Below are 26,614 nucleotides of genomic sequence, written 5' to 3'. Positions count from 1 at the left end.
TAATAAATGACTTACGCGACGAAAAAACACTTTTGATAAAACCATGAACCCCCAACCAAGCTACGCTGTTCAAGGGTATCATAATCAATGAGTTGGGAGGGGCAAGCCAAAATGCTTGCCGCTTAGAAACGCCGAATGTCAAATGCTAAGGTCATGCGACGAACGCAGTAATAGTGGACGGAATGTTTGTCAAAGAGCAAAGGGCCAGAATATGGAACACTAATCAGTCTTCTTGGGTGCGCCTTGGTTCTCCTCTGGCTTCTTCGCTTCGTCCGCGTCTGGTGTGCTGTCTGCAGTCAACTCGGTCATTGGGCGCCGCATCGGGGTGCCCGTTTGAACTGCTGGCGACCCGGGAACTGGTGTGATCGGCTCGACGCTCGGGCGATGCGAAGGCATAGCGGCTACTGGAGGCGCTGGTGCCGCAGTTGATGGCGTAGCGGCCGTAGGCGTAGATGGTGATGCACCGGTCATGTTTGGCGTAAACTTGTGCGGTTCGCTATTCTCGCGTGGCGGAGCTGGAGACGCACTGCCTGTCGGATGTGCAGCTTGGGGCGGAGGATGGTATTGCTGAGACACGGTGTTCGCGGCAGCACCCGCAGCAGCAAAGGCCGCCGCAGTACTTGCTTCGTCTTCATCCTTGACATCAGGTGCCCTTTTGACGTACTTGTTGATGCTCTCGACTCCGCAAATGGATATGAGCAACTTGCGCTCCGGTTCCGTCAGGGTCGATTCAGGTACAGTCCTGTCTACGCAAGCTCTAATCGCGTTGTCCACCTTCTTTTGCTCCTCGGGGCCTAGGCACTGCTCAAGATAAGTCTTCCTATAGGCTTCGAGCTGACGAATGAGTTCCGGATGAACTCCGATTGGGTAACGTCCAGACGGATGAGGCGCCGCAGTATCATTTGTCGAACCTTGACGCGAGGGTGCCTGGGGCGGGGGCGGGCCGTAAGGTGATGCTGAAGACTGCGGCTGCGACGCAGAAGGAGCATTCGACTGCTGGCCCTGTGGGGGATATGCTGCGTAGGGACGAGGCGGTGCAGGACCATACGGGCTGGCGCCGGCATTGGCATATGGCCCACCGTAAGGGCTCGGTGCCGAGGGTCCGCTGTACGGCGACTGTTGTGGGGCGGCCGTGGGATAAAGGACGCCATATTGACCACTTGAACCAGCTGCTGAAGATGCTGGTGGAGCCTGCGGGTTAGGCTGCGGATACGGTCGTGGAGGGTTCGGGGCGGGTGGACTTCCAGCTGTATTACCACCGCCGCCCCACGGAGACGCATAAGGCGAGGGATGGGGCGCGTTCTGGGGCGTGGCCGATGCAGCTGAGTTACCTTCGTTGCGAGTCATGCTGGGTGGTAAGCGAGGCTGCGAAAGGCTAGGCGGCAGTCTGGGAGGCGGCTGTGGCATCGCATGAGGCATGCCCGGATGGTATCCGTACCCAGGCTGAGGGTACGGCTGGTAACCGTTGGGTGGCTGGTAGTAGGGTGGTCGCGGTGCATGGTTGAGCGGAGGACTGGCCTGCCTCTTTCTGCGCTCCTTTTCGATCGAAACTTCCGGGTTGATTCTCCAGAGGTAGCCCTTGCCCTCTTTGTCGCCTTTCATGAACGCATCATGCTGACCGAGGTTGTGACGTACACTCGATTGCCAGCCGCTTGTCGTAGTCTTGAACTTGTACCAGGGATACTTGCGCTCTATATAAGTATAGATGGATTGAAGGTTCATCTGGCCCGTCGGGGACGACGAGATTGCCTCATGAATCAAGACGACATAGTTGGCTGTGGGGCGCTGAAGCTGTTCTTCGGAGTAGTCTTCGATGCGCATTTCAGGCGAAGGAGTTCGAGGTGGTCTGATTGGTTTCGTCTGCTTGTGAAGGCCGGACAAGCCACCATCGCCCTGTTCTGTCGTCTCGATAACGGCGTCGTCCTCGCCATCGCCAGCGTTCGACTCCTTGCGCTTGGGTGCCTTTGGCTTGCTGATCGGTATTGGGATATCAGCAGGGTCAATGCCAGCGGCTCTGGCCCTCTCAATATCCTTTGCTTGTTTGATAAGTTGCGAGCGCTGGCGCTTGGACATGATGCCGTCCTTGGGTGGTCTGCCAGGTCCTTTGCGCTTCTCGACAACATGTCCAATCAGGTTTCGTGGCAAGTTGTGCTGGATGGCCATCTCTTCTGTAATAAGGCCATCTATATCTCCTCCGGCTTCAAGTTCGCCTTCGTGTGGCTTGCGTAGTACCGGTGCAGTATCGTTCGGCGGAGGCTTGCTTGGTTGTTCGGGCTTTGGAGCCGCGGGAATGTCCTTGACGGGCTCCTCGACTGGCGTCTCAGATTTGACAGGTGCCTTCGCGGGGGTCTTGGCTGGAGCTTTGCCTTTTTCTTTAGGCTCCTTAGGTTCCTTAGGCTTCTTGGGCTCCTCAGGTACAGCCACTTCCTTCTCTTTGGGTTCCTTCGGTTCCTTCGGTTCTCTGCGCTCTTTCTGGACCTTGGGCTCCTTCGCGGACTCCCGAATCGCCTCTTTGAGCTTCGCTGTGTCCTTGACTTTGAGCTTGACTTTCTTTGTTGGCGGCTCTTCAGGCGTGAGTTCGCGGTGCTGATGCTTCCTCTTGTGCGCCTTTTTGCTCTCCTTCGAAGGAGCGGGAGGCAAGTTCTTGATCTTAAGCTTGAGACTTGTCTTCTGGCGCGGTTTCGGAGCGGGCTCCTCGTAGTCGTCCATTTCCTCGTCAGCGAGGCCATCGTCGTCGTCGCTGTCACTGACAGGATGGTGGTAGTAGACATGTCGTGGGTTGACGCTCTGCTGGTCTTCGCTCTCGGAGCTGATGTGCTCATCGCTTTCCAGTTGACCGTTTCCATTCTCAAAAGAGAAACTCATGGGACGTGAGCCCGACTCCTGGCGGTGGCGTTGCTGCTCCGTGAGGGCAACGTCGGGGAGGAAAAAGTGTATGTTCACAGCGCCGAGCTGCAGATGATCGCCATGGTCCAAAGGTATAGTCTCTCCCCGAGGATAGAACTCGCCTTCGTGGTGCAGGCCGTTGTTGCCTAGCACTTTGATGCAGAAATGGCCTGCGTCGAAGTCAAAGAAGATCTTGGCATGCTCTCGTGATATGCCCTTGGGCCCCAGGGAGCCTGTCTTGGCCATGATCTGCTGTGGATGTATAGGTACGAACGGACAGTCGTTCGGGTCTTCGGGGACATGGCCATCGAACTGGGCAGGCACTTCGGGGAAGGCTTGCATGATCATGTCCTGCGGCGCGCGTTCGGCAGGTTTCTCCTCGCCTGACTCGCCCGTGGGGTGTGAATTTGAGCTGAGAGAGTGCGATGCATTGCTCTGGCGACGCTGCTGGTATTCCATGGGCATCGACTCGATGGGTGCGCTGAGAATGCCACCCTTCTCGGAGATGACACTGCGGGCACCACGCCGATCGCCTTTCCTCTTCTTCTTTTTGTCCTTCTTCCCGTTGACCTCATCCAAGCCATGCAGGTGTTCGTTGGCGGCCTTGACGTGACCCTTCTTGTGTAGTGCCTCGGCCTTGATGAGGCGCTTCATGTCTCTATGCGCGAGATCGAGGTTGCGGCCCAGAGTGATCTGGTAGGTGTGCATGTAGTAGGAGCCGTCATCGAAGCGCAGACGCGCAAAGGCTGTAAGGCGCTCATTGGTGGTGGGCGGCATGAAGGGATTCATGGGTGGGAAGGCGGAATTCATGTCCATGGGCATGCCGCTCATGTCGGCGCCATTTAGGTTGTTGGACTGCGCGAAGTCGATGGGGGTGTCGAGAAGGCGCAGTCCGTTGGTGAGGGAGTTGTCCATCAGGTCGTGGTTGGCCGGTGGAATCTCGCCGCCGAGGGCAGGCATGGCCGACGCATCGCTGGTCGCGGCTGCCATGTCGGGAATGCGCTTGTCGGGAGCAGGCGAGGCAAGGGCGTCGGGGGTGTCATATTGGGGGCTGACATGGTGTAGAAGCTCGTTGGAAGGGGCTACGGCCATACTGCCGCCGCCATCTTCGTTGGGAAATGCGTAGTTGTAGGTGGAAGGGTACTGGAAGAAGTTCACGGAATGGAGGTCAAAGATGCCGTCCTCTGCACATGGTTAGCGGCGCGCTTCTTTTTCGCCCAGCAAACCGCGTCGCGGTGTCGCGCAATACATACGAGGGAAGCAATCGTTGGAGGGCGCGACAAAGCTGTAGCTGAATGCGTCTGCCGATAGGAAAGGGTCTGCGTCGTGCTGTCGCAGCGGGTTGGTGTCTTCGGAGGATGTCGGTCGAGGCTGCCCATGAGAGGCTTGCGCCGGGCCTAATCCTGCTGCACGTGGGTCTTGGCCGCCCATCTCCGCATCAAGGTCCGACGGCGCCGATATGAAAGATGAACTCAACTCTCGAGCGCGTTCCATTGATAGCTCCTCGAAATATTCTTCAAAACTGAAAGACGAGTGTCGCGATATCGGCAGATCGTCTGCTGTCTCACCTGGTGAATCCATTGTCAGTACATTTGCTCTGGGTACAGCAAGAGCGGGCGGTAGCGGTAGCGGTGCAGGCAGTAGCAAGGCGAGGATAGAGTGCACAAGAAGGGCGAGGGCACCTCTACAAGAACGACGGGAGTCTCAGATCAGGTCATCAAAGGTGAGCCCGTTCCGGCACATTTGGCCGTCACTTTTTGGTAGGGAAAGAGCCAAGCACTGAAAGTTTCCACCCAGAACCGCGACCCAGGCCAATCGCAGGACCATTAAAGTAACCCATACGTGTGAATTACCTGCCAGTCCCACCCCTGGAGCCCTGGAGGACTTGACAGTAATATGCCCCCCAAGAAGAAAGCCCAACAAGGCGCGCCTGCCAGGCCGGCGGCGTCATCTGAACCAGCGAGACAACCCCCGAACTGGCCTGCTCTCGCTCCTCTCGTACCAGAAGAGGACCTTGCCCTGCACGAGGTGCTTCCAAAACAGATTGTAACCATCCCCAACTTCTTCACGGCTTCGCTATGCAAGACCTACGTGTCCTTCCTCTCCTCGTTGCCATTGACGACAACACCCGGGAAACCGAAGAAAGGCGACGCGGTGAGAGTCAACGACCGCTATCAAATAGATGACCCTGCGTTCGCTGAGCGACTATGGAACGACACAGGACTAAGGACGCTAGTCACCGCCGATGCGGAGGAAGGGGCGCTCGGCCTCACTGAAGCGCAGCGGAAAGAGCTGTGGGGCGGCGAGGTGGTGGGCCTCAATCCCAACATCCGTGTCTATCGGTACTCCAAAGGCCAATTTTTCGACCAGCACTGTACGTCATGACTACTTGGTCACTCTGCCCAAGTCATCGGACGGTCGTGACGAAACCCATGCTAATGGAGCCAGATGACGATTCCAACAATGTGACCATTCAAACTCCTGGATCACCGCCTGTGTCGACGCGCACTACCTGGACCTTGTTGATTTACCTCACCTCGCCGGCCACGGGATGCATCGGTGGAGAGACTGTCTTCTACCCGGACCCGCCTAAGAAGAAGAGCCGAGACCCTCCACCTGAGCCTTTCGTTGTCGACCTTGAAGTCGGCCTCGCGCTGCTGCATCGACACGGCCCCGACTGCATGCTGCACGAAGGCCGCGAGGTAACGAACGGAGAGAAATGGGTCATCAGAAGCGATCTATGTGTCAAGCGTTGAGTCCACATGGCTCTCCGGTACCACGATTCGTGGTCGCTTCTTCTTTCTCCATTTGTGAACACCAACATTCACTTTTGGAAATCGACGACCACCTATGCGTGAATAAGCCATACTTACGAGGCTGCGTATATTCTGCCGAAGTCTGTCGCGTCGTGTCCTGCTGCAGCGTGTGGCTGTGTATCTTGCGTACTCACTTGCAGATGCGATAAGAGTATCCTTCTTTTACAGACTACGCTGCAGTCCTGCATTCCATATCTCTAAAACGTAAGAGATCGGAATATCAGGTTAAAATGTCTCTTAGAGAGCACGACGGGTGCACGCACGTAGGTGTAGCACAGCGTGAATGGTATCGCTATCCGTAATCCTGTCGTACACCAGCGCCGTGCAGTCGACGAAAGCGGTGGTAAATACTTACCGTGAAGTCGTACAAGACATGACATGGCTACAGCTGTCACACCATGCGGCAGGAGTTTGAACGAAGTACAACCGTGGTTCCAGTTATCGTCTGGTTCGCTTTCCATGTGTGGTATTCGCAACCTGGCATATTTCACACCCCCACAGTAGCCTACCGCACATTCCAATATTGCAGAACACCCCTTTTTTGTCTTCAGACGCTTCACCAACCTCCTCGATACAATCTCTTTTGTTTCCTGGCTCTTCAAGCTTTCGCTGCTCATAAGACGGTCCCTTAGCAACGCCTATACATCCTCTATTTGTGTAATTCGACACAAAAGAACGAGCCGGCTCCTTCCAATCCAAAGTGACATCTCTATCGCTACTGATGCGCTCAGCAAGCTTCCACTGGGGCTCAGAGAGAACAGTGTGGCGACGGCGCGTTCTAAAGCACGAAAGCCAACGTCGGCTGCAGTTAACAAAATACGAATGTTCATGCTCGATGTTTGGATTGGGTTTCAGCCTATCCTCGCTTGAGGCGGAAGACGAGATGGCCTCATACTCTTGGCGATTCATCGTCGGTTTCATCTCGGCGCTTTAACGCAACAGGGATTAGCTTACGGATACGCCCTTCCAACATCCCGTTTCATCGCCCTCGACTCACGCCTAAGACTTCCAATTGAGCTATCGCCGGCGTCTACAATGAGTGGGGAGGGTAGGCGCCGCCAGGAACGACAGCCTCGACGTTTCGGTGTGGGCCGGCACGTTTGACATGCGAGTACATCTGTACGGAGGCCGCTGCTGCCTTTGGCTCTTCAACTGCGCTCACTTCCGTTTCTAATATCAAATTCCACGACTGACCTGGTGTCACTTATTCTATTCGATCGACATGATGGAGCCACAACACCATTACGCAGATGTACACTCACAGGATCATCACCATGATGACGACTCATCGACAGAGGTCGAATCCTTAGTTGGAGGAGAGAAGCAATGGGCAGCTGGCGACTATCACAGAAGAGCACCATCATCACGAAGGAATATATTATGCCCACCGCTAGTGGCGGCGATGCGATGGGTGCTGGTGATAGGACTACAACTCGTAATCATTGGGCTCTTGGCTAGAGACCAAGGCATGCTCGACTCGACAAGATGGAAGGCTCGATCAACAAGCGCAAACGATGTTGGCGGCGACATCACCGGGTGGTCACCACATAGTAAGACTTGCCTTGCAGTCCAGGCCGGTACATCTGTTAACCGAATTGCAGTTCCTACGCAGATCACCAAGTTCGAGATTAACCAGACATTCGCGCCATACAACACATCAGAGTTCTTCAAACCAGAAGTACTTAGAGCATGGAACGAGCTGTTGCCTGGTATGACTTTCTCACGCTTCACTCTATCGTGAACACCTCACTAACAACCATCACAGTCGGCATGGGCTTCCAGAGCATACCCGATCCAGAGAACTACCACGACCTTCCCACCCCCATCGTCTGGCCCAACGCCACCGTCTTCACGACATCAATGACCCACCAACTTCACTGCCTCTACGCCGTCGTTGCCGTCTACTCCGGCATGACATCCGGCCACGAGCTTGAGGAAGACCACCACTGGCACATGATCCATTGCTTCGACTACATGCGCCAAGCCATCATGTGTAGCGCAGATATGGCTCTTGAAGGGCTGGAGACGACGTTCCCTGATCACAACGGTGGCAGTGATGGCTGGGATAGCAAGCACGTGTGCAAAGATCCCAATATGGTTAGGGAACGGTTGGAGAGTGTGAGGGCGTATGACGACCAAGAGATCTTTTGAACGGGCCCTACGCCAGCATATGCCGAATCACCTTAGTCCACCACTAGATGTGGTCGCTATAACTTCATATATAATATACACTTTCTCGTACAAGCCACCGGTATCCGAATATCGCTGTGACAACCACCAACATCTCGAAAGCCTGACCATGAACCCATTGGATCACGCGACTGGTCCCTAAACACGTCCGACCCACGCAGGGCAGGAAGTGGAAGAGACGATATATCCCACATGAGAACGCGAAAGTAGTGGATTTGCCGATCTTCCGGGAGGTACCTGCGACATTTTCAGCCTCCAGGCAATGTATCACAGCTTACCCTGGAGGTCCTTACTGTTTCCCACAAACTCCCATAAATTCCCACCAGCCACTAGGGTACATCACGCTTACATATACTCGACCACTTTAATATAGGCTCCACCGATGTATTCCTCAACACAGGCAGGATCAGTCACATCTTCATTGATCCAAATACGGAATCTGCTTCAGTTGATAGACTCTGAACCGAGCCATTAGGCCAATTGCTATGCATTGACTCATACCAGTAGGCTGTATGCGTCAGCGTGATAAGACATCCATCAGGCTGACTGTATTCACCAACCTGGGTGGAGAAATAGTGAGCCGGCATGACATCCGTAGGCCTGGAGGTAGTCATTTCGATCTAGGTAGATGGGCTGTTAGCTAGAGGGGTGTTGTAGATGCCTGGACTGTCCTATCTGTCTGGCATTAGAGGTTGATGAAGCTATGTCTTTGGCAACCCGAGAGTCGCTGCGCTGCTGTATGCAGAAGCAATGATGCGCGCACGTACGCGCAAGGCAGCGCAGGTGTGAACAGTGAACATTCGCCAGTCCGCGTCGTGAATTCCTCGCGCTTGCTCACCTGGTTGCGACACAAACAGTCATGTCGACTTCACAGAACGAAACGAACGATAAAGACATTCTTAAAGCACTCATTGTCAGTTTCCGATACAGCTCCACTGGAATCTATTACGTGCCACTCGACTACGATGAAGCCTTTTACTCAGACTGTTTCCCCACAAGCCCGCACGGCTGAGACGACAGACCAGAAAGAGACACCAGATCTTCCACAATCTACAACTCCTGCAGCGGAAGATGTCTCACATGATCCGTTCCACGACCTGATCCCCGGCTACCCAAAGCTCGCTGGAAGGATGGGTATCATGCCCGAGATAGGGATGTTCAGAAGATTCGGCGCACTCAATGCGCGCAACCTACTCTACTACCAAAACGAACTGGTGTACCTAGAGGATGAGCTGAAGGAGGAAGAGGCTGAAGACGCAAAGAGTCCGGAGGGTAAGAAAGCGATGTACAGCCATGATGCTTATTGGCTCAACACCGCAAATCGCACGACAGACGACGAGCTCCGAGACGGCGACATGAGGCAAAGAGACCTCATGATGCGTATCAGATGTCTTCTAAAGGAATATAGTACGTTCAAAACAAAGCAAAAAAGAAGCAGTCTGATCATTCATCGCAGACGACGCACTCATCCAACAGTCCACTATACTCCAGCGCATGAAAGAGCCCAGTGCATTCGATCTCGACGATATCCAGCACTTCTTAGCAAGTGACCACATGAAAGTACTCGCAGGTCTAGACGGGACTATCTGGGGTTCTTTTGAACAGCCAAACAGCTACAGCAGAGAGCTTGTCGTCCTCCGGGGTCGAAAGGACACGGATCCCTTCTCGCGAAACATGGGCGCAAGAGCTATTGATTGGATTGTGGGGCTTGGTGGTAAGCGCTGGAAGAAAGTCGACGCGAGATGGGGAACTATCGCCATTCATGACGAGACTATCCTCTTGTTCACCTTTGGGGTCACTTGTCTTGTTGCTTCGGCTTTGCTGGTCATTCCCATCATCATGATTGTGGGCAAGGAGTCTCTCAACGAACAGTTGGTGGTCATTGTGGCTTCTAACGTGCTCACTGTGGTTTGCTTGGGGTACTTCACTCGGGCGCGGAGGATTGATGTTTTCGCTATTACTGCTGCGTGAGTAGCTTTATCGTCGCATAGCTACGGAAACGGTTGACTAATAATGGTGTAGGTTCGCGGCGGTTCAGGTCTTGGCCATTGGCGCGAAGTAGTAGAAAGGGCCAGTACTTATGCTTTTTCGGGCTCCGCGACAATGCTGCTAGGAGGTCGAACCTATGCTTTTGCTTCTCTTCTATCTTGCTAAAGTAGAGCTTCAAGGTAGGTGATAAGCTTTTCTCGCTTTTAGATTCTTAAGTAGTTAAGCATGGAGGTACCTAGGTAGGCAATAGGTTGCGTCAAGCACTTGGAGATGTGCATTGAGAAGTGACATTCGCGCCTGGGGCGCATTACTGACATGTATTTGCGCAAGATGAATGTTTCAATGACTACATGAGATATCCAAAAGAAGTTGTCGACTACAAAAAGGATTACGCATGATGTTTCTGCTACGCACAACAGGCAATAGTTTATTAGGAAAAGCACACGCTGTAAAAAGAACAGTTTCCGAACCGTAGTACTCTACGCTGCGAGGAAACCCCCTCGCCATGGGCTGATAGACGCATTCTGTTCCTTTGCACTACACTCTGCCTTCCTTTTGAGATCATGAGACGGATGGCCGAGCCACCCATAAGACGTATCGGATCTCGTTCTCCTCCCTACTCCATGGAAGCTTCTCCCCCTTCTTCATTCGATAATTTACCGGTACCTGCCTGCAGGTCGAACAGTATTTAGGCCAAGGTGTTTTATCGCACCTGTCATCCATATTGACGTGGTCGCAGGACAGGCAGTACCAGCCCATGAATCCAAAGCTGGGTTCTACAACGTACTTGGTTAAGTCTTTCTTCGCGGGAGGAACAAGTACAACGTCCGTACAGTCTTGGCAGAGGATAGAACGCTCGAAGTGAGGGTCGTTAGGGGCAAATTGTACCGCCCGATGACTGCACCCAGGCGAGCTACACTCCTTGGAGACCAATCGGGATCTTCGACGCGGATTAAAGCGATGACAATGACCAACAGCTTTGTTGATACCTTGACATACCCAACCTTTTCGCCAAGAGTCCGTCATCCGCTTTAGTTCATCTATCTCAGCACGGGTTTTCGCTAGAACGAGATTGGGGTCTGTCAAAATAGTCAGTATCCAGTTAGCTAGTGTAAGTAGAATGGAGGCCAGACTCAGGGGTTGTGGCACGTCGCGTGAGGACTTTGAACCGGTTTTGGAATCAGGACTCATCCCGATGAGCGATTTGAACTTATCTTTGAGGGCCATCCTGTTGCTGTCCGATGCTCCACCCAAATTCACAGCCCCATCAATGGGATATATACAACTAAAGCATCATCGCTTGCTACAACAAGTCACTGATCGGTTCTCCTGTCATGCGCTGGAAATGCTGATATGGTAACCACGATTGCTCGACGTGTTCACGTGCTGTCTACCATCATCTTCTTCTCGCGTAATCGCATAGACAGTGGGCATTCTTCAAACGACTGTCATCGCTGAATCAAACGAATCCGGCATTCTCACGACGTATCGTGCATCTTGTAACTCGGATTCCATGATTCATGTGTAAGTTAGCTATGACGGTCGATGAAAACACATGCTAAGATGTTCGATGAGTGTGTAAAAAATGAAATGAAACACATCCCTTTGGTTCTGCGGCAAAGTCTGGTATACTGTTTAGTCATCTGATATCAACACGATGTGTGCAGGCACTTCGTGATCCGATATCTCCTTGGACCAAGTACGGCTAGTATGTCCCCTAGAAGATCCAAGAATTTTAGCGAGCTCTACCGCGATACCGTCCAGATCTCAATTGCTCGGTTGCATTGAAGTCTGAACAATCCGAAAAAACCTTTTAACTATACCTACACATCTTCCACATGGTTTAGCGCTTCTTATCAGCTGATATTTCCGTAAACAGCATATTGTGGCAGATGATACAAGTCGTGCGATGGGCAACACGAGCGTAGCCAGTGATCCGCTAGCCTGATAGCAGTCGTGGAACGTTGCGCGAGCACATAGCCTCGAAGTACAGCGGGTAAGGGCTGAGTAGTCGCACTCATTGCCTATTTATTGAGTTTGATCTGCCCATTTTGTATCTGATTCTGTCTCAATCAGAAATACTTTCTACTTGCTTAGAACTGCCACGATGACAAGCGAAAAGCTGGGGAAATCAAGGAAGAAGCGATCTTTAAACTCAGAGTCATGGCGAAACCACCCCGTGGGCTATCCGCGCTTGTCAGAACGCATGGGACTAAAGCCTGAAATCCTCATTTTCCGGAAGTTTGTTGCACTCAACGCGCGCATCTTGCTGTACATGCAAGCGGAGCTTGCCAGCCTCGAGAAAACGCTACAACAGGTGGAAAGAAGCGACCGCGAAGACAAGGAAGAAGCGAACAGACGTGAGTACGCGTCGAACTATACTAAACTATCACAAAGCGACCGAGATGGGGACACTTATCAGCTCGAACTGGTCGAGAAAATATCATCAAGACTCAAAAGCTACAGTACGTCAACGATTTCGTGATGACGACTGTTATGTATGATGTTTGACTAACAAGAAGAGAAGATGCGGCGCTAATACAGCAGCACAAGCTACACCAAATACCCGAGCCTGATCGCTTCGATCTCAACGACGTCTACTGTCTAATACACAGCGACGCCATGGATGGCGGAGGACTGGGAGGCGATGACCGGGAAATCTGGGGCTTGCCTGATGATTCGGAGATGTACGCCCCCGATCTAATTGGTGTCTGCCCACGCGAGCCAGCAGACCCATTCTCTCGCTGGGTCTCAGAAAATGCCATATATCTCTTCAGATGCGGTCTCGGGCGTCTGAAGAAGCCCGACAAGCATCACGGCCGCCGGGTTTACTACGACACCACAGTTTTGAGAGTTACGTCGTGGATAACATCCATACTAGCATCGCTGCTACCGATTGCGTCAATCCTGATACTCCTACATCTGGATTCGTTGAAGATGAAGCTTTGGGTGATCGGCGTATTCAACGTACTGCTGAGTGTCTGCTTGAGAACGTTGACTGAAGCCAAACGCGCTGAATTGTTCGCTGTGACTGCCGCGTAAGCAATGAGCTCTCATCGATGACACGCGCTGACTGACTCAGGTTCGCTGCTGTACAAGTTGTTTTTGTCGGAACCGATCGCAACACATCTGCCAGCTAGTCGTGGTTGAGGCAAACATGGTGTCAACATCGATCTGGGGTTTCAGGAGCAGGTAGACAGCTGGAGACAATGCCCGTGGACCGAAAAGGAAAATCGCTATAAAGGCTCATATACTACTACATGGGCAAATTGCTCAATAGCAAACCTACAGTTAGTAGCTTGTAGGCTCCAGATCTTAATACAACATGATTCGCGTTGCTTGTTATCTCGACGTACGCGCCAGCTCCAACTTGATTTTGGTGTACACGATGAACCACCGGTGATGTTGATGCGAAAGCTGCCCTTGGACGGACATAGTGGAAGCCTGCTGGGAAACTCATGGTGGCTAACAAGTAGAATACATCACGATCGTGTCTAGACATATCAACGTGCGCTAATGTGTAGTCCCCGTGTATGCAGGCAGTGAGGTAACGGCTGATGGAAAGTACTGCAGTCAATTGCGGGTAAGAACAACTCCGCATCCGAGCCTTCCACGCCAAGGCGCCAGTGACGCTAAGCCCCCGCGTCTTCCATCTCATCTCGCGCGAACACCAACCGCGCCCTTGCCCTCCATCTAGGATCGTTGCACGGCACATACGCAAGCATCTTATAGCTGAAACAAAACCGAATGTTGTTACACAAGTCCGAAGCGAGAACCTGTCACACCTCATACGCTTTTGACTCAATGCTAACAATCTCGCCTACATGACATACTCAACGCGACGCGAAGCACTAGAGCTCATTTTATAGTCGCGCCGATGACATGCACCCCCGGATGAGCGTTTCGCAACCCATCCACATGCTAAGAGCCTCAAGACTGACCCAAGACCAACCCCGCAATCTGGCCACCCCGCCGTTGCACGCCCAGACAAGCTGAGCACTGACGTTCTCGGTGTCATTACTGGATGACAGATCTGCGCTCATGCTTCGACCACGAGCATCATTGGACAATCCCACGTTTGACTTCTCGGCATGACAGCGGTGTCGCAAAGCTGGCGACGTTGGCACTTCGGTGGTAATATGGCGTCAGGAGCAGTATCCCGTCGTGGAGGTTTCTCCTTGTTCAAGGCTTCTTCACTTCGTGCTCGGGTCTTCTGATGACTTGGTTGGATCTCATTAGACCCTGTTCCTTGTCCACTTGCTCCATTTGGATCAATATGCGAGGCGCCAAAAGATCAATAGGCTTTCTGTCTGCCGGGTTTGTGATGGAGATGGAACGCACGGCATGCCCAGCCACGACACCCCGAGCTCTTGGGAAGCTTCGCCCTGGCTGTAATCCGGAATTTGCCTCGGTCTCCATCGTCATCGCTCCAGTATAAGTGGATGCGTGATAAGAGAAATGATCCGCAGCTGCTCTTGTCCCTGCGACGATCCTCCCCTGTATTCTTGAGCCTTTTCCACGGTGCAGAGAACTCCGGATATTCCGCCCATCATGAACAGCGACGACGATTACAAGCAAGACACTACTCACAAGGAAGCAGTCAGTCCGACGGCGACGGACAACAACGTCTCGGAGTATGCTTATGATCAGATCGAAGAGAAGAGGTTGGTGCGTAGGGTCGACTGGAGGCTGCTACCTATATTGGGTGCCCTGTACTCCATCGCGCTCATAGACCGCACAAACGTCAGTTCAGACACCTTCTGTCCGCATCTAGACGGAACGCTTACCAGCGACAGATTTCTAACGCCCGAGTTGCTGGAATGGGACCGGACCTCAACCTCCAAATCGGAGATCGCTACACCATCGTCCTGGTTCTCTTCTTTCCGACATACTTCCTGCTTGAGCTTCCATCTAATATCGTGCTTCGTAAGGTGGGCAGCGCGAACTGGCTAGCTTTCATCGCCGTATCATGGGGTGCTGTCATGATCGGACAGGGCTTCGTCGAAAGCTGGATTTCACTTGCCATATGCCGTGTATTACTCGGAGCTTTCGAGGCTGGGTTCTTCCCTGGATGTGTATATCTCATCACTTGTTGGTATCGCCGCTATGAGACACAAAAAAGGTATGCGACCTTTATCAAACCAAATGCATGGTAGCAATAGCTTACCAAGAATGCAGACTGGGTGGCTTCTATCTCTTCTCTGTCGGTATCGGTGGTCTCGCGAACATCCTTGCGTATGGTCTCATGCAAATGGAAGGTGTCGGTGGTCTCCGAGGCTGGAGATGGATCTTCATCATAGGTAAGCAGAAACCACCACCAATTCTCATCTAGGTTTTCTCTTCACATTGCACTTCGCATCGATCTGAGGCTTCTCAAGCTTTGTTGGTTCTACCCAAGCAATACTGACACTCAGTGTAGAGGGCATCTTGACCTGCATTGTTGCGATCGCAGCATGGTTCATCATCCTAGACTTTCCCGATAAAGCCGAAAAGAAAGGGTTTCTCACTTCCGCTGAGGCCGCTGTCATCATGCAGCGTATCGAAGACGATCGAGGAGACTCGGTAGCGGATCCATTGACCTGGGCCAAATTCGTTTACCACTTGAAAGACCTCAAATTGTGGGCCTACGCCACGTTATTCATGTCGACAACTATGCCAGCCTACGCCTTCAGTTATTTCCTCCCGGTGATTCTTCTCGGCATGGGATATTCGCCTGGTCAGGCTAACGCCCTATCCGCACCTCCCAGCCTGTTTGCGATGTTCACAGCCTTTGGGTTCGCATGGCTAGGAGACAAATACCGCCTTCGCGCTCCCGTGATTGCTGCGCAATCGATTCTTGCCATCATTGGTCTCATGATCGTAGCATATGCTAAGAACAACGGAGCAAGGTACTTTGGCTCATTCCTCGGAGTATGTGGCTGCCAGGGCAACGTCCCGGCCATACTCGCGTACCAAAGCAACAACATCCGTGGCCAAAGTAAGCGGTCCGTCGGAAGCGCTCTCCAGATCGGCTTCGGTGCGATCGGTGGTATTCTTGCATCAACGACTTTCGTCCAGGAAGAAGCTCCAACATACATTACGGGTCTCTGGGTCACGGCTGGTCTTCAGATCTACATCCTACTAGTGCTGTGCTGCACTACTACGTACTTCTTGAAGAAGAATAAAGTGGTAGATAAGCAGAGGGCTAATGGCGAGCCGATGGACGAGAATGAAGGCCAAGCTGGGTTCAGGTATACCATATAAGCAGCAGGGAGGATGGAGGTGTGGAGGAATGTTCTTTGCACATCACGTCTTATAGTCGAAGTCTTCTACGGTTCGTCCAAGTGATGCCAACGCAATCATAGCTTTGATGAAGCCTTCATGAGGATGCAACATTCAAGTCCCTGTCCTTGCGAGCAAGCGTTACAACCTTGAAAAGACGGTGGGATCGAAATAGATCCTTGCCGTATGGGGAATAGCGCGACACGGTGATGACGTTTACCGCCGGACCCTTTCGCGTCGCAGGTGATGCCCATTCATCTGTTTCAGACCAAGATAGCAACGCCTCAGTCAGCGACGCAACATGCATCAGCTACTACTAGCCGCCCTGCAGCCTCGTCATTCGCACAGTTTCTCTTTACTTTTTTGACTTCCAAGACTTCGATACCCAACTGTGTATAGCTCCTAGTAATTGTAGTCGCTAATCGTTACGTTCACCATTCTTCGCAGCCGGTCTCGAAAACACCACGAATTTCCTATCATTAGCCCTACCAGACGGATAATCGAGCATCCTATCACCAGCAGCCTGACATAATACGCGTCCACGATATCGCGCTTTCACAATGAGCGCAAAACACAACCTCCACGTCGCGCATCATCTCCCAAGCCACATCTCCCCCGCCTCAGTTGTAGCCGCGCTGCATGACCACGACACGACCCTCACACTCCAAGCCCTTAGCTGTGGCTACGAGACAGCCCCCAGCACCGCCGAAGCGACCCTCAAAGACACATACTGGTATCCGCCCGACCAGTACCCCGTCGCAACATACCACGTCAGCGAGTGCATAACCTGGTTCCCGGGCATCGGGCAGTACGGGAAGAAATACATAACCTTCCCAGTCTGTTACCAGAACACGAGGCAGGGCATAAAGACACGCGCTGATGCTGCGGCGGGCGTGATACTCAGGGCTGAATACAGGGTCGTTGCGAACGGCGAACTGGGCAGCGAGGTTGAGGGCGAGGGCATGGGCGTCGGAGATGCGCAGTTCGTGCTAGTAGAAGATGTGGAAGTCAGCTGCGCATGGTGGCTTATGCCGTTCGTAAAGGGCAAGATGGAAGAAGGACATCGAAACCTCTGTAGGATGGTTATCGAAAAGGTAGAGAAGATGATGAGCGAGGGGTGGGAGGGCCACGATCCTGTGCCATTTGGTCTACATGGGGTCGCGAGCCGGCATGACAGCAGGATAGAGGGTATGGATGATGTGAACACAGGGTTTGCGCAGGAAACGAGGGAACACTATGCGAAGCCACAACCCGTAATATTTGGGCAGACACATCAAGATGTACCACGATACGCAGACGCGGATGCGATGGAGGAGGAGCGGCCGCACCTGCCCGCCGGGCCGCTACCGGAGAAGGTTATCTACGGATAACTTTTGCGCGCAGGCTACAGAACTTGGAGTAGCAATGAACGCACGTAGAAACCGTAGACCACTCCACCAAGAGTGAAAGTATGTCACGACCATGTGGTCGAACAGAGGGGAATAGTGATGACGGGAAGCGAAAGGCAATCAGCGCGTGATTGCATCACACAACCTGTAACTAATGAAACCACATGGACTTCTCCCGACCCTCCCATCACCAACTTCACAAAGACATGACGCTCTCGACTACTAAACTACCCTTACGCCTGGCACTTGCGCTTCTCCTGCCCCTCTGGGCTCGTTCGACGACCCAGGATGAAGTGTGGGCAGTCTTTCTCCTGACGGCTCTGCTCACGATATTGGCGTATCAAACGCGCTTCGCTATCGACTTTTACCTCTCTAAATGCGCCATGATAGCGGTGTACGGAACATTCGTAGCGAGCTATGTTGCCGAATATTACTTTGCCGGTCCATGGATGCGATTAGCCATGTCGTATATCTTCTCTTGGGATGCGCTGCAGTATATCTTACCTTGCACAGAACATTATGTAAGATAACTTCCTTCCCATCCATACTGTCGATATCTAATGATAATATAGATTCGTGTCCGAGAAGCACGCCAGAAGCCTTTGAGATCATCACCAATCCTGAACCTGCCCCTTGTCATGGCTACTATATTGACGATGTACCTCGGTGTGTGTGGCTACATCAATACACAGGGCCCGAGATGGCGCGCCCTAGGTATCTGCCTCATGACGGTCTGCGCTACCGGTGGCGTTCTTCAACACTGTGCTATTGGCGTACGGCACATGGTATCCTGTTACTCTACTGTATCGCACCTCGACATGGCGGATACACCCGGACCAGTCGAGCCGGAACTGGAACAAGACGATACCATTCTCTCGACTGAAGAGAAGAGCGTCTCTGTCTTGGCCTCCATGTCTGAGGACGAGAAGTGCAAGTACTGGGCAGAAGGGTCGCTTGTACCTCTGGGGTATCGTGATTGGGAACTACTGATGGCGCAGGTGATCTCAGAGATACCGATGATGCAGGGTCGGCCAAGTACGAGGAGGAGAGGTTAGGGTTGGAAGACAAGATTTAGATGATATGGGAGTTCTGTTCAACGTTTACAGACTAAGTAAAAGACTTTGCATCGTTGACAACTTCTCTTTTTTCGACTTTTGCGACCAATAAGTAGAGGGCGGCTGCTTATTTACTATTTTGGAACAACATTTTGACTACACAAACACCTTGGAAATCTAAAAAAATCAAAAGACTTTCCATTGCAGTAAACGATCTACAAGGGCATGATATCTGGCTTCGGTCCCACAGGCACAATCTTCGCCTTCGTAGCGTTCGAGTAGCCATCCTTGTACTTGGAGTGCATTAGCCATTGAATACCTCGTCTTTTCGCACAGCCTTATACTTACTGCCTGGAAGTCCACCGTCTTCTTGAACGCACCGAAATTAGTCGTTTCGCTCTCATCCCAGTACAGCCTGCGTACCCAGTTGTGCAGCCGCGGGTACTCATAGCGAATCATCTTGAGGTTGCATTTGAAGATTGTGAAGTACGCAACGTCGAATCTGATGATGGTAGTATACAGCCGGATATCTGCTTCAGTGATGTGGTCGCCGAACAAGTATGGACCATGGCCTGGCTGGCCAAGATGTTCTTCCAAGCGATCGAGAGATTGGAACAAGGGGTATACGTGCTCTTCGTATGCCTCCTGGGACTGAGCAAACCCAGTCTTGTATACGCCGTTGTTAATGGTATCGTAGACCCACTCGTTCATGACATCAATGTCCTTACGCAAATGCTCTGGCAGGATGGCTTTGGCGCCTTTGCTGGACTCGCGGAGCTGCTCGGGGATGAACGCATCAAACTCGGTATAGAACATGCGTATGATTTCGCTGGACTCGTTATTCACGATTGTCTCTGTGAGCAAGTCAGCGCATGCTCTTCTCGTAACTGCCGTCCAAAGAACCACCTTTCTTCTTGTCCCAGAGCGTCGGAACGAGGTAGCGCCCTTCGTATTCCGGGTTCGCCCTTTCGTACAGCTGCCTCAAGTTCGTATAGCCATACAACGGTTCTTTCTCGAATCCAGGCTTCCCAGACATGCCCCACCCTTTCTTATCGTGAACGAGCGACAGATCCCATACAATCAATTGGATGATATCCTCCAGCCCTTTCAAGCTACGCACTAGGTTCGTACGATGTGCCCAAGGGCAGCCCATGTGAATGTAAAGCGCATATCGATACTTTTCCGCTGGGAACTCTGAATTAGGATCAGACGAGATGAAATTGCGGAATGCCGAGGGTTTGCGACGGAATTGACCGTCTTTCTCAGCGAAGCCGTCGGTGGCGTTCTTGGAGATGTTAGCAAATGTGGCTAACCCGGGTAGTGCAAGCATCGGCATTGCCATGCTGATGACATCGCATTTGGATAGGCATTCCAGCTTACCGATTCTGACATTTTTTGTAGTTTGACTGTAGAAATGCTTGAGGCGTCTTACGGTTTGGTTATAGAAGACACATGGTTGCCATCAACGATGACGTGAGCTGACGGCACGGGAATGACAGGCGGACTTTAGCCTGGCGGATGGTCCGCGACTTCTTCACATCCTTTTACCTTGCTCCCTAGTCATCATTCCCACACAACACACACGTCGCATAGTCTTGAGTGACAACATTCCTAAGTGCGATGCCTATTGTAGCCGCAGCAGCTCTCTGCATCTACCCCTGACACGCGCAGTCGCTAGAATGGTAAGGGGTCACTAGGCAGCAGGCTACTTACCTTGGTAGCGTCGCCACTACTTGCAAGCCAGTCCGAGTGTCGTGCAGCGCGCTCTAGAATAAATACCGTAGGTCTGCAAACATTTTGACACCCTTTGTCTATATTCAGGAGTTCTTGCATCGACAACGCTTGGCTGTTGTCAAATCATCGCAAGATGGGCTCACCGCAGGATTCCGCCGTACCAGAAGCCGCTCCGGCGTCCGACTCCCGATCCAGTTCTCAGCCAGACAACTACCAGATCTCAATAAAAAGCACCCCAAGCGGACATGATGAAAATCTAGAACGGTGCACATTCCTCGACCTCCCGGCAGAAATTCGAAACCACATCTACGGCTACATCGTCGGTAAATTCGAGCGAAGAATAATAGATCATTGCGGGAAAGAACGATGCGTGACAACCGTCAAAGGCGTTTTTGCCCAGCTACCGAAAACGATTCGTGGTCTCCTCAATACCTGCAAAACGATATGGCTAGAGCTTCTCTCGCTACTATTCGGATCATATACTTGGACTGCTGATCTCCTATTACGAACCTCTCCACCTGGGAAGATTCTCACACGTTCGAATGGGAGTTGGCTCCGAGAGCCGAGCACACTCTTTCATCCTACATCGAACAACATCCGCCGCGTTAATTTCCGAATCAAAGACACCATTCCACATCCAGGTTCTTCACCGAAGCTCCTTTTACAATACACGGTCGAAATACGTCTGAGCGAGCGCACCAGTGCTGAAGCTTTCACGACCCGGGTCTCGGGGTTCGTAACGGGCGTAGGTGGAGAAAATCGTTATAATTTTAAAGCAGACAAGGGTAAAGCTCTGCAGCAGGTACTGGAGCAGAGCATGAATAGCGCACTTCAGGAGGTGGTCAAGACGAAACTGGAATCGAGACAAAGTAGCAGTTGCTTCACTGTTGAGGAATGGCAGGGGCTTGTATTGCGGCTTAAAGATGCGTACATGGTGTGGATTGCGGAGGAGCAGACATCGGAATGAAGTTTGGCGAGGGTGTTGCCATACAAGAAAGTTGGAGACTACAAGATTCATTTTGCTGTAGCATAAGCACAGAGGAAGGTCTTGTCACATTCAAGCATAATAATGGATAAGCTTCCGGAAAGCGGCTGATCTATTGCCTAACTTTAGGCTTCACTATCTGAGAATGGAGAATCTTCGAAAACCTATTGTCTACCTCCAAGCTTTACTTTAACAAGGAACAAAACAAGCAAAAGTATAGTGTCTAAGTCAGGAAACCCGGTGAGCCCATCATCTTTGCGCAAGCAACTTCCGATAATATACTGTTGGGTGCGAATACAACTTCCTACGACCCATGAACGAGTGTTTGGCCTACGAAAATGACCTGTATAGCCGCGAATCTATGCCCAGAGTCAGATCACATACACATTGAACAGCTACTGGAACTTACACTGCTATTATCGCGAAGACGTCAGTCCTTCTCGCCTCCGTGAACCATCCCAGACAGAGCGACACAATGCCGTTGAAGACAGCCATGGCGGCGAGACGATGTACCAGCGAGGATATGTTGACCAGCGCGATGATTGCTATGACCGGGAGGGTGGAAGCGATGAAGCAGGTCAACCAGAACGTGATTGTTGAGATCGTGTCGTCACGATAGAAACACATGGGGTTTTCACTTTCTTTTCCCGGGTATAGCTTCTTCAAGAATATGAAGACGTGTACCAGTCGATCGGATAGCATGGTCGTGAACGTGTCGGTGCGCACTCGTGGACGTAGCGCGACCAGGCCATCGTCTGCGTGAGCGGTGGGATCATCGTATATGCCCCAGACGTTTCTGTCTGGACCGTACAAGGGTAACTTCATCTCTGAGCTGGCCATGAAGCCTTGGACGTCCTTGAGGTCGAAGTAGTCTGGAGGCTCGAACTGGCAGATGGCTGTCTGGTAGTACAATGCCTCGTCTATCCTGATGAGTATCAACCTATCTTGGTGTCTTTATGGTCATTAGTACTCACTGTACTCCCTAAGCTTCTCTCGAATCTTGAGGATGAGACTCAGTTGCGATGCGTCGACACCATCCCTTTCCTCTGCTGAAACTTCAAGGAAGAACCAGTCGTGAGCATACCGGGCTTTCTCCCCTTCATCGCTGTCGTGGTCTGCGACTTCCATTTCTCGTAAAGCTTCTTCCAGGTATGTTAGTTCTGCCTGCATGTATAGCAAGTTCTTCGCGTTCAGTGCACCAAAGCTACGGAAGATGGCGCTCTCGGGTCGTATGCCCATTGACCGGGCGAGCTTGGGGTAGCCTTTGACATAGCCTTGGAGTAGCTTGGATTCTGATGTCTCAGCCATTGTGATGAGAGAAATGAGGTAGAGGCGGAGAAAAGTTGCTGCGAGTGTTGGAGTTCGACAAGACCTTTCGCAGCGTCTTTATATACCCGGATAGCGGTCGTTCGCGCAATTGAATGATTGTTGAGGATTGAATCATTGATACAATCACGCCGGGGAAGTGACATACGGTAGCGCTAAATCAGTACTGAGCGACTGCCCACAGCCACCAATGGCCGTTGTCACATATCCCGCGCTGGGGATGGTGGCGGTCGTGGCAAGGGTGGAGAAACTCTAGTGTGAAAGCAGGTATGCCTGGTAGATCTGTTCAGTTCTCCGTAGCCAAATGTGAATATCTTTGATCAACACTAATGGACACAGTGGACCTCAGACAAATCTCATTCTATGTAGTCTGTTGAAGTATCATTCTGGCCAATCTTATACCTCTGATAAGACGCCATAGTCGATCGCATGTATCCATGGAACATCACCCATGCAAAGCTGATTCAGAGACATAGATGATAATTAACCGTCCAGCTACCTCCTCACACTCGCTTGTGGGCGCTTGATACCAACGAAGAGAACTGGACCATACGATCTCAATAAGCTCATGTGCTACATCCATGCGACGTGATGTTTGGGTTGCGCAATCACAATGCTCACGATAGCAATATATAATCTGCGAAGAGAGACGAGGCTTTCCATGATTATAACCCCACCCATCTGAGAGAAAGCATGTCGAATCACACTACCGCCCAAGCGTCTGCTAACGTGAACACCCCGGCGTGGACCTTTTTCGCCTTACCAGGAGAGGTCCGGAACATCATTTACGACATCCTAATCACAAAAGCCTACCCCAAAGACGACATCAGGCCCGTCGCTTCGCGCATGAGTGCTATCTTCGTGAAGTTCCCCAGCTGGCTCAAAGACTTTGCGGATGCTTCTAGGCGGGTTCGAGACGAATTGATACCACTCGTCATGCGACAATACACATGGGTAGCCGACTTGTTATTCAACGATATCGACAACGGGGACTGGTATATTGCGAATAATCGATCATGGCTGGAGGGGACCGATCCTCATCTTGATGGCAACATCCGTCACGTTAGCCTGCGACTTAGGCACTGGTTACCGTCCCAGGAGGTGCCCCGGACAGAGCCATTCTTCAAAATAGGCGAAATGGGCGTTTTCTCTGCTTATATCGACATTCAGCTGTTGGAAAGCGCACCGCATGTCAGCATGAGGGCGAGGGCACATATAAGGCTTCTCGACTGCAACCAAGAGGCTGCATTAATGGCCGCGTTGAGCTCCGCGCTAGACCAAGACGTTAGTGCTGAGTTACAAAGGTTAGTGAGCGAGAAACAGGCGGCAGGGTCAGCTCAGACATGTTTTACTATAGCGGATTGGAACCGAGTTGCGGACACCTTGGGAACGACGTTTGCCACCTGGTTCAAGACGTATGATTGGACTCCGTGGATATAGGGCTTCATATGGACCTGTACCGTTGGTGGAGTTCGGATGATGGATTGCTATCGACGACATACACAGGTCAGGATAGGCTCTCTGTATTGAGCAGACACCCAGAGTACTACATGATGATGTTGGGAGGATTTCTCTGGGCGCCAAATATACTGTAGCTACCGCGCTGATGATAGTTTGCGTAAAGAGCGTTCAGATTCAACCTCGAATTTCCCAACCATTATTGTTGGGATGCGTAATCAGCCCAGCAAGGGCTTCACACCGGCTTCCAACTTCTCCAGATACGTACTACAGAGATTGCCATCTCGCCAAACACCGCGGATGTTCAATGTCGTATCAATGTCTTCAAGCGGATTTCCTTCAACCAGGAGCAAATCAGCGTTGAGTCCCTCCGCCAGACGACCGCGATCAGTGAATTGAAAACGTTTGGCGACCAGGCTGGTGGCCGAGCGCAAAGCCTCCGCAGGTGACATGCCGATCTTGTGCACGAAGACATTCAATTCTTGGTGCATCGATAGCCCAAACGCTGTTCCCACTGCTGGACCTGCTGAGTCACTGCCGCTACAGTTCGTTAGTCATTTGGTCAATAGGATATACACATTTCACTTACCAGAGAATATCGATACCCGCTTCTCTCAACTTCTTCACGCCCTCGTATGCGTATTCCGCTTTACCGTTCTCAGCACAAAACCCCATGCACTTACACATGTTGCCCACACGGTCATCATTGATCAGCCCTCTAATTCGGGGGTCATGTGCAAACTGATGCTGCAGCTCTTTCCCCTCAGTTGTCAGACTGCCGATTGCAGCAAGTGTAGGATTGACCCAGGCATTGTTCTTCTTATACGCATCTATCAGCTCCTGGGTCGGTGGCTGGTCGCAAAACGTATGTGTGAGGCCATCAACACCCGCGTTCAGGACATCGAGAGTATCGCGCAAGGAGAGAGCGTGTGCAACGGTCAGGTAACCTCGCTTCTTGGCTTCCGCGATGATCGTTTTTTGTAGTTCGACTGAAGGGTATGTGAACTCGCGACCCATGCTGGTCCCGCTCTCGTGCATGAGTTTGACGTAGTCTGGTTGCATCTCTTTCTTCGTCCACTCCAAGTATTCCACCACGCTGCTTTGATCCGTCAACTTGGGCCATTTTGCAATTGCCGCCGCTGTTTCCGGACTCTTGTCGTGAGCCGTGATTACGGGTATCGGCCATCCGTTCTCAATGGTGGCAGCCTGGCCTGCTGTCTTGTACGAAGCAGTATCTGGCTCCAAAGTCTGCTTCTTCAGCTTCTGCACGTTCTCAAGCTCGTTGTGCATTTCGCAAACGGTAGTCACGCCGAAGCGCAACGCTTGAGGTAGGGCTTCGGGATCGGCTCGGTCTGCGTGGATGTGGCAGTCGATGAAGCCTGGGAGGAGCGTGTGGCCAGGTTTCGAATATGTCTTTACTGGTTCGAGCGGCGCATCGCTGATGGGTCCGACGCTCTTAATCTTGCCATCATGTACGTGAACATATCCTTCGTCGATTGTCTCTTCGCCAGTGAAAATTCGAATGTCACGAAGAAGGAAAGTCGTCATGGTGCTGTATGCTTCGATGGTTGGACTGTATCTTGTCGCAATGCTTTGCTGCTAGCTGGTTCTCGTAGGCGTTGTAGACCACAGTTGCTTTGTGCAATTGTTATATCGACAGAGAATGCAGAGACTAGACTACGTGTTCCTTAAAATCACACACATTGCTTTTGTAGAAGATTACATCTAGCTCACTTTGCTGCAGATGGGGGGCCAGCGGTACGGGCTCGTTGCATTAGCGTCCGGCTACGACCCGCAAACTACGGATGGAAAGGGCGTCAAGCCCGTGAGGCCAGTATCGTATTGCGAGTATGCCGTGTCGCAGGAGTGAATCTCTACCCGCATGTCTGGCACTGGACGGATGTGATGGCTTTGTCGTCATTAGTAAGTATCGCGGTCTCCCGATTCGGTCAGCGTCGTGGAGAGCCGAAGCCGGTTCACCGCTCCCGTACCATGCGCCATGGTGGATGGAAGGTAACAGGGACAAGTGTGAAGTTCGGCAGGGTCTTCTATGGACGTAGTGTTGATGCAGTAATGCCCCTCATTCAGCGATTGTGACATGCATGAGAACCCGCATCGCTCCTTCAGATCGATCCACAAATGCCACGACGCTAGTGACCAGTCGCGTTCATCCTCATCTTCGCTTCCACCATTCGACTCTCCGTCTTCGTATCAAGACTTTGTGAACTTCACGACAGTTCGGCCTTTATAAACAAAGATCCTTATTCACATAATGTCAAACATCCAACGGTTTGGCACATCTAATCAGTTAGCTGTTAGTCATTGTCACCTCCGCCACCACGGGTGATGGTACAAAGTGCATGAAGAATGGACTACAAGGTCTTCAACTTCTTCTTGAAATGTAGATGTCACAGTAGCTGGAGATGTGAACATAAGTACAACACGATCTCGAGGAGACGACGTGGCCATTGCGAGTGACATATTCAAGGTATAAAAGCATATCCTAGGCTGCTCAATTCAGAATCC

At 51.8% G+C, this 26,614-nt stretch overlaps 11 protein-coding genes across 11 annotated transcripts; 7 read left to right on the top strand and 4 right to left on the bottom strand.

The window, feature by feature from the left end:
• Positions 1 to 219: 219 nt before the first annotated feature.
• On the bottom strand, positions 220 to 4,467 carry J4E84_001665 (uncharacterized protein; the record flags this gene model as incomplete). The annotated part of the gene is made up of 2 exons (XM_049384296.1): positions 220 to 4,070; positions 4,140 to 4,467. 2 exons carry the CDS (start codon positions 4,465 to 4,467, stop codon positions 220 to 222), a joined length of 4,179 nt encoding a protein of 1,392 aa, XP_049247652.1.
• Positions 4,468 to 4,782: 315 nt separating this feature from the next.
• J4E84_001664 (uncharacterized protein) lies at positions 4,783 to 5,642 on the top strand (the record flags this gene model as incomplete). Its single annotated transcript, XM_049384295.1, has 2 exons — positions 4,783 to 5,260; positions 5,335 to 5,642. 2 exons carry the CDS (start codon positions 4,783 to 4,785, stop codon positions 5,640 to 5,642), a joined length of 786 nt encoding a protein of 261 aa, XP_049247651.1.
• Positions 5,643 to 6,924: 1,282 nt separating this feature from the next.
• Positions 6,925 to 7,853, top strand: J4E84_001663 (uncharacterized protein; the record flags this gene model as incomplete). The annotated part of the gene is made up of 3 exons (XM_049384294.1): positions 6,925 to 7,252; positions 7,304 to 7,411; positions 7,468 to 7,853. 3 exons carry the CDS (start codon positions 6,925 to 6,927, stop codon positions 7,851 to 7,853), a joined length of 822 nt encoding a protein of 273 aa, XP_049247650.1.
• Positions 7,854 to 8,857: 1,004 nt separating this feature from the next.
• Positions 8,858 to 9,863, top strand: J4E84_001662 (uncharacterized protein; the record flags this gene model as incomplete). The annotated part of the gene is made up of 2 exons (XM_049384293.1): positions 8,858 to 9,272; positions 9,349 to 9,863. The coding sequence occupies 2 exons, from the start codon at positions 8,858 to 8,860 to the stop codon at positions 9,861 to 9,863; spliced, it is 930 nt and encodes a 309-aa protein (XP_049247649.1).
• A 2,224-nt stretch (positions 9,864 to 12,087) lies between these two features.
• On the top strand, positions 12,088 to 12,923 carry J4E84_001661 (uncharacterized protein; the record flags this gene model as incomplete). The annotated part of the gene is made up of 2 exons (XM_049384292.1): positions 12,088 to 12,241; positions 12,406 to 12,923. The coding sequence occupies 2 exons, from the start codon at positions 12,088 to 12,090 to the stop codon at positions 12,921 to 12,923; spliced, it is 672 nt and encodes a 223-aa protein (XP_049247648.1).
• Positions 12,924 to 14,432: 1,509 nt separating this feature from the next.
• Positions 14,433 to 16,124, top strand: J4E84_001660 (uncharacterized protein; the record flags this gene model as incomplete). The annotated part of the gene is made up of 4 exons (XM_049384291.1): positions 14,433 to 14,624; positions 14,678 to 15,003; positions 15,060 to 15,181; positions 15,301 to 16,124. The coding sequence occupies 4 exons, from the start codon at positions 14,433 to 14,435 to the stop codon at positions 16,122 to 16,124; spliced, it is 1,464 nt and encodes a 487-aa protein (XP_049247647.1).
• Positions 16,125 to 16,702: 578 nt separating this feature from the next.
• On the top strand, positions 16,703 to 17,512 carry J4E84_001659 (uncharacterized protein; the record flags this gene model as incomplete). Its single annotated transcript, XM_049384290.1, has 1 exon — positions 16,703 to 17,512. One exon carries the CDS (start codon positions 16,703 to 16,705, stop codon positions 17,510 to 17,512), a length of 810 nt encoding a protein of 269 aa, XP_049247646.1.
• An 836-nt stretch (positions 17,513 to 18,348) lies between these two features.
• Positions 18,349 to 18,605, top strand: J4E84_001658 (uncharacterized protein; the record flags this gene model as incomplete). Its single annotated transcript, XM_049384289.1, has 2 exons — positions 18,349 to 18,502; positions 18,529 to 18,605. 2 exons carry the CDS (start codon positions 18,349 to 18,351, stop codon positions 18,603 to 18,605), a joined length of 231 nt encoding a protein of 76 aa, XP_049247645.1.
• A 195-nt stretch (positions 18,606 to 18,800) lies between these two features.
• Positions 18,801 to 19,915, bottom strand: J4E84_001657 (uncharacterized protein; the record flags this gene model as incomplete). The annotated part of the gene is made up of 3 exons (XM_049384288.1): positions 18,801 to 18,878; positions 18,934 to 19,439; positions 19,492 to 19,915. 3 exons carry the CDS (start codon positions 19,913 to 19,915, stop codon positions 18,801 to 18,803), a joined length of 1,008 nt encoding a protein of 335 aa, XP_049247644.1.
• Positions 19,916 to 21,608: 1,693 nt separating this feature from the next.
• Positions 21,609 to 22,612, bottom strand: J4E84_001656 (uncharacterized protein; the record flags this gene model as incomplete). Its single annotated transcript, XM_049384287.1, has 3 exons — positions 21,609 to 21,663; positions 21,714 to 22,224; positions 22,279 to 22,612. 3 exons carry the CDS (start codon positions 22,610 to 22,612, stop codon positions 21,609 to 21,611), a joined length of 900 nt encoding a protein of 299 aa, XP_049247643.1.
• Positions 22,613 to 24,306: 1,694 nt separating this feature from the next.
• On the bottom strand, positions 24,307 to 25,636 carry J4E84_001655 (uncharacterized protein; the record flags this gene model as incomplete). The annotated part of the gene is made up of 2 exons (XM_049384286.1): positions 24,307 to 24,628; positions 24,678 to 25,636. 2 exons carry the CDS (start codon positions 25,634 to 25,636, stop codon positions 24,307 to 24,309), a joined length of 1,281 nt encoding a protein of 426 aa, XP_049247642.1.
• Positions 25,637 to 26,614: the final 978 nt, after the last annotated feature.

Source organism: Alternaria hordeiaustralica (assembly GCF_023758085.1).
Source record: "Alternaria hordeiaustralica strain BMP 2776 chromosome Unknown scaffold_2, whole genome shotgun sequence".
Classification (NCBI taxonomy): Eukaryota; Fungi; Ascomycota; class Dothideomycetes; order Pleosporales; family Pleosporaceae; genus Alternaria; species Alternaria hordeiaustralica.
Note: the sequence above shows the minus strand (reverse complement) of the source record. Positions and strands in the feature narration are given on the sequence as shown.